Below are 5,663 nucleotides of genomic sequence, written 5' to 3' on the forward strand. Positions count from 1 at the left end.
AAAAAAAAAAAAAAAAAAAAAAAAAAAAACTGCAGAAGATAGGCATTGATCAACAGCCCAGCATCTGGGAACAACTACTTTCTAGTTTTTGATTACAGACACTTCTTTTGTTCATCTACAGTTGTTTTTAATATGCATGGCTTGTATCCTAGCTGAGTTTCTCAACCTTAATTCTGTGACATTTAGCACCATATAATTATTTGTTGTTGGGGGGGGTGCTATCCTGCGCATTGTCAATCAGCAGCATCCCTGGCCTATATCCAGTAGATGCCAGTAGAATTCCCCCATCCCTAGTTGTGATGATTGCCAAAAGTCTCCTTGAGAGCAAAATTGCCCTCCTAAAGATACAATGGATGGCCAGGGGTGGTGGCTCACACTTGTAATCCCAGCACTTTGGGAGGTAGAGGCAGGTGGATCACGAGGTCAGGCAGTTCAAGACCAGTCTGACCAACAGGGTGAAACCCCGTATGTACTAAAAATACAAAAATTAGCTGGGTGTGGTGGCGCGTGCCTGTAATCCCAGCTACTCAGGAGGCTGAGGCAGGAGAATTGCTTGAACCCTGGAGGCAGAGGTTGCAGTGAGCGGAGATCGTGCTACTGCACTCCAGCCTGGGCGACAGAGCGAGACTCCCTCTCAAAAACAACAACAAAAAAGAATCAGTGGTCTAGCTGAACTACTGGAAATTTACAATAAGTAATTCAATCATTGGTTCCCTTTTATATTCTCCATGGTGTCTAATGAGTGCTTTAATAAATGCCTATTAGCATGAAGCAACTATGACCTAGAAACTAGCAGGTGCCACCAATGATCCTGTACCTTGGGACTGTAGATTCCTGAAGGATCAGTGTTTAGGACCTTGACACTAGTCACTATAAGAAACAGAAACACAAGGACAGTCTAAAAACAGTTCCTGGCACATAATGGGTGCCCAAGAAATATCTGCTGAATAAGCTGACAATGACACTCTGATCCTTGAAGACAGGTCTCTTTAGTCCTCAGGAAAACGTGGATTAATTCATCCACTGTAGCATATATATGTAAGTTATATACATTCACCCTGAATGTTCACAAATCACAAAGCTAAGTTTATCACACTTAGGGATGTTTCAAGGGTGAACACAGAGATCCTAGACAAGTCTCTTTCTAAAGACCTTTCCAAGCCATGATCATTAAAGGAACTCTTGGCAGGAAATGGTCACTCATGCCTATAATCCCAGCACTTTGGGAAGCTGAATAAGGATGATGCCTTGAGCCCAGGAGTTTGAAACAAGTGTAGGCAACATACTGAGACCCAATCTCTATAAAAAATAAAAAGTTAACTGGGCATGGTGGCACACGCCTATAGTCCCAGCTACTTTGGAAGCTAAGGTGGGAGAACAGCTTGAGCCTATGACTGTGCCTGGGCAACAGAGCAAGACCCTGTCTCAAAAACAAAAAAAATAAGGAACTCTAAACCACAGGGCAGATGAAACATCAGGATTCTATCAACACTACAGTACATTAAAGAGCAGCACATGAAGGGTTCACAGAGTCCCTGATAATATAAAAACTCTTTCTAATTTCCTAATGACAAATACATACTTTTCAGGGTGAGGGGAAATTTTACCTTGGGCAGATCTGTAGCCAGATAGGGGAGGCTTCATTCCATTCATCTGTCCATTGCTGGACCGGCTAATGATATTCTTGGAGGAAATTGTTTCTGAGACAACAGTACACTTAGGCTTTATGGTGGGACCTGAGCTACTAACTGTTCGCCCAGGTCCCAAGCTACTCACTGGTCTTCCTGGGACTGAACTACTGACAGTCCGTCCAACTGGAATTGAGCTACTTATGGATCTCCCCAGGCCACTGACTGACCGCCCAGGGGGGCCTGAGCCACTCACTGGTCGTCGAAGTTCATGTGGACTGCTCATAGGCCGCCCAGGGCCACGAGAGCTGCCCAATGGTCTTGCAGAACTACCTGAACCACTGATAGGTTGCCCAGGGCCACCTGAGCTGCTTGCAGGTTGTCCACGGCCACATGTACCAGTGACTGTCCGCCCAGAGGGATGTGAGCCATTGGTTGGCTTCTTGGACCCACTGATTGATCGCTCAGGTCCTGAGCTGGAGCTGCCATTCTGGCGCCTGGGCACAGGGCCAGAACTAACTGTGGGCCGAGTAACTCCTGTGCTGGGCTGCCCAGGGGCTGAGCTAGAGCTGCTGCCTGGCTGCTTGACACCTGGACTCTTAGCCTTATTGTGTGGGGTGACCATGGGCCCAGGCCTGGAATGGCTAGGAAGGGACGGAGATTTTTTGGCTTTGTGCTCCACAGCAGATTTCTGAGTCCTGCTAGCAGAAGTCTTTGGGATACTTGGTGAACAGATGCTGGAATGAGGCTTTCCAGCTCCATTGAAAACAGGTCTGTCATGACCCTCACGAAGTAAGGGTTGGGAGCTACTGCCAGATCCTGCCTTGATCCTCTCTCCTGGCATGGATTTGGATGAAGACAAAGCTAAGTGCTTCTCATTGGCCATGCTGGGTCTTGATTTCTTCTCAGCATGAGGAAGGGGCATTCCTTTGGAAAAGGGATGCCTGTCTCCAGAAACTTTGCTAAGTTTTGTGCCCACACTTTCTTTCTGAGAGGGTGTCTTTTTGGACACAGTTGGAGGTAGTTTAGCATCTGTCTCAAGTTTTTTTCTCCTACGCTTTCGTTCAAGGAATTCTCGCTCCCTAAGTTCTTCTGCAGTCATAGGTCGTTCTTCTGATTTCTTCACTACCTTGATTTCCACTGGTTCAAACTGCTTTTTCTCAGCCAGTCTGAGTAAATCAGTGAAGTTCATGGGTGGTGGGGCACTTTTAAGGGAGACCTTTGGTTTGCTTTCAACTTTGGGAGGTTCTTGCTCTTCCTCATACTCCTGCTCTGACTCTGCATGATTGTATTCAAGGAATTCATTCTCTTCTTCCATTTCATACTCTCGGTCGGTTCCTTGGCTGGTATGGCTTTCCGTTGTCTGCCTCTTCTTTGACTTTTCCTCAATAGGGATCCCATCGTAACCATGGAAATTATCCTTTGTCCTCTTGGCCATAGCTCTTGCTTTCTTGTCATGTTTGAGCTCAATTCGCCTTTTCACTAGTTCTTCTTTTCTCCTTTTCTCCTCTAAGGCTAAAAGGGACAAAACAAAATTATTATTTTAAGACTCCAGTATGCTCAAGTGAAAACACAATGTTCAGATTACAGTTTGAAGACATCTAGGAATTAAATGAGGAAGTCACTTGAACGAGTATCAATTGAGTCATTTTTACATAATGGGTGGGAGACATATGGGTTTTTCTATATGACTAAGCAAGTGAGAGTCTTGGTTTTCAGCTTTAAATATAGAAAATACTTTGGATGGGTACAGTGGCTCATGCCTGTAATCCCAGCACTTTGGGAGGCTGAGATGGGCAGATTATGAGGTTGGGAGTTTGAGACCAGCCTGACCAACATGGAGAAACCCTGTCTCTAAAAGAAAAAAAAAAAAGGAAATTAAATTTAAAAAGAAAAGAAAATACTTCAAAATGAATACATTACCAAGTTAAGGGAACATCAGTATCCACTTAGCAGTTGTCATTAATTATGATTCAGTGAATACTTAAACATATTGAATCAGTTTCTTTGTATTTGCATTAAGCAGAACTATTCAAGATAAAGGCTTTAAAACTTATCTCTATTTTAGCCTTTTAGATAGCATTCTGTTAATACAAATTGAAATGCAAAATGGGTAGAAACACTTTCAGAACCAAGGTTAAATTAAAGGAAGACTGGAGTTCTTACTGAGGACTTACTATGACCAATTAGAAGACATGGTTACTAACCCATAAAAAGCTGTTACTTCAAGGGGAGAAAAAGAGAAAATTTTTTTTTTTGGGGACGGAGTTTCGCTCTTGTTACCAAGGCTGGAGTGCAATGGCGCAATCTCGGCTCACCGCAACCTCCGCCTCCTGGGTTCAGGCAATTCTCCTGCCTCAGCCTCCCGAGTAGCTGGGATTACAGGCACGCGCCACCATGCCCAGCTAATTTTTTGTATTTTTAGTAGAGGCGGGGTTTCACCATGTTGACCAGGATGGTCTCGATTTCTTGACCTCGTGATCCACCCACCTCGGCCTCCCAAAGTGCTGGGATTACAGGCTTGAGCCACTGCGCCCGGCCGAGAAAACTTTTATACCAGTGATCAAGATGACATATGTAAAGCCGTGAATACACAGTCAGTTAACCTCAACACACCCCCCCCCCCCCCCCCCCCCCCCCCAAATCTGTTGGCCTGTTATATTTTTACAAATAGCCACGGGTTTAGTATGAACTAGATGTGAAGATGGAAGACTTTAAAATTGAGAATAAGGCTATATATACATACCTTTTTGTCTGAGTTCCTCTTCTTTCCTTTTAAGAAAAGCTTGTACAGCTGCTGATTGGACACCTTTAACTTTTGGGTCTTTTTTTGGAGGCCCCACTGCCAAACTATACCTTTTCTAAAAATAAAAACAGTAAAAGTTATAAGCAGTTCAACTATAAAATGTTTTATTAGGTATAAGGCATTGTGCCAGGTAATAAGAGGTATAAATGTTAACTGTGAAACCTATTCTTAATAATTGAAAGATCATATAACCCATAGTAAAGCTTAGCTATAAAATTTCAGACTAAATATGTATTATGTATGGCTATTTTTGAGTACAATTTGGGATGTTACATATTCTATTATATTCTATATAACACCCCAAAATAATGCATAATGCATAAATGAACAATTCACAGAAACACTGTTTCCAGGCTATTTTTCAAAAAAGTACCTGGATTGGGTAACTAAACGAAATCACCACTTCGACGAATGGATTATTTGTATTTTAAAATTCTGATAGAGGCTAGGTACAGTGAGTGGCTCATGCCTGTAATCCCAGCACTTTAGGAGGCCAAGGCGAGTGAATTACAAGGTTAGGAGTTCGAGTCAGGTCAGGAATGCCTGGCCAACATGGTGAAACCCATCTCTACTAAAAATACAAAACATTAGCTGGGCATAGTGGCGGACACCTGTAATCCCAGCTACTCAGGAGCCTGGGGCAAGAGAATCACTTGAACCTGGGAGGCGGAGATTGCAGAGAGCTGGGATGGTGCTACTACACACTGTACTCCAGCCTAGCGACAGAGTGCAACTACGTCTCAAAAAAAAAAAAAAAATACTGATTTTGTCTGGGCATGGATGGCTCACGCCTGTAATCCCAGCACTTTGGGAGGCCAAGGCAGGCGATCGCTTGTGGTGGGCAGTTGGCGACCACCCTGGCCAACATAGTGAAACTCTGTCTCTACCAAAAATACAAAAATTAGCCGGGCGTGGTGGCACATGCCTGTAATCCCAGCTACTCAGGAGGCTGAGGCAGGAGAATGGTTTGAACCCAGGAAGCAGAGGTTCAGTGAGCTGAGCTCATGCCACTGTACTCCAGCCTGGATGACAGAGGAAAACTCTGTTTCAAAAATAAATAAGTAAATGAATAAAATTCTGATTTAAAAAATAGCCTTGGCCGGGCACGGTGGCTCACGTCTGTAATCCCAGCACTTTGGGAGGCCGAGGTGGGTGGATCACGAGGTCAAGAGATCGAGACCATCCTGGTCAACATGGTGAAACCCCGTCTCTACTAAAAATACAAAAAA

At 44.0% G+C, this 5,663-nt stretch overlaps 1 protein-coding gene across 2 annotated transcripts in view; it reads right to left on the bottom strand.

The window, feature by feature from the left end:
- The window catches only part of SPTY2D1 (SPT2 chromatin protein domain containing 1), a 26,813-nt gene that overhangs the window by 5,325 nt on the left and 15,825 nt on the right, over positions 1–5,663 (bottom strand). For both annotated transcript variants that reach the window (XM_017525877.2, XM_037737543.1), the window contains exons 2-3: positions 4,375–4,489; positions 1,608–3,143 (exon numbers count right to left, since the gene is read on the bottom strand). In XM_017525877.2, the coding sequence (XP_017381366.1) occupies positions 1,608–3,143; positions 4,375–4,489 (1,651 nt within the window). The remainder of the gene's footprint in view (positions 1–1,607; positions 3,144–4,374; positions 4,490–5,663) is intronic.

Source organism: Cebus imitator, unplaced genomic scaffold (genome assembly GCF_001604975.1).
Source record: "Cebus imitator isolate Cc_AM_T3 unplaced genomic scaffold, Cebus_imitator-1.0 Scaffold39, whole genome shotgun sequence".
Classification (NCBI taxonomy): Eukaryota; Metazoa; Chordata; class Mammalia; order Primates; family Cebidae; genus Cebus; species Cebus imitator.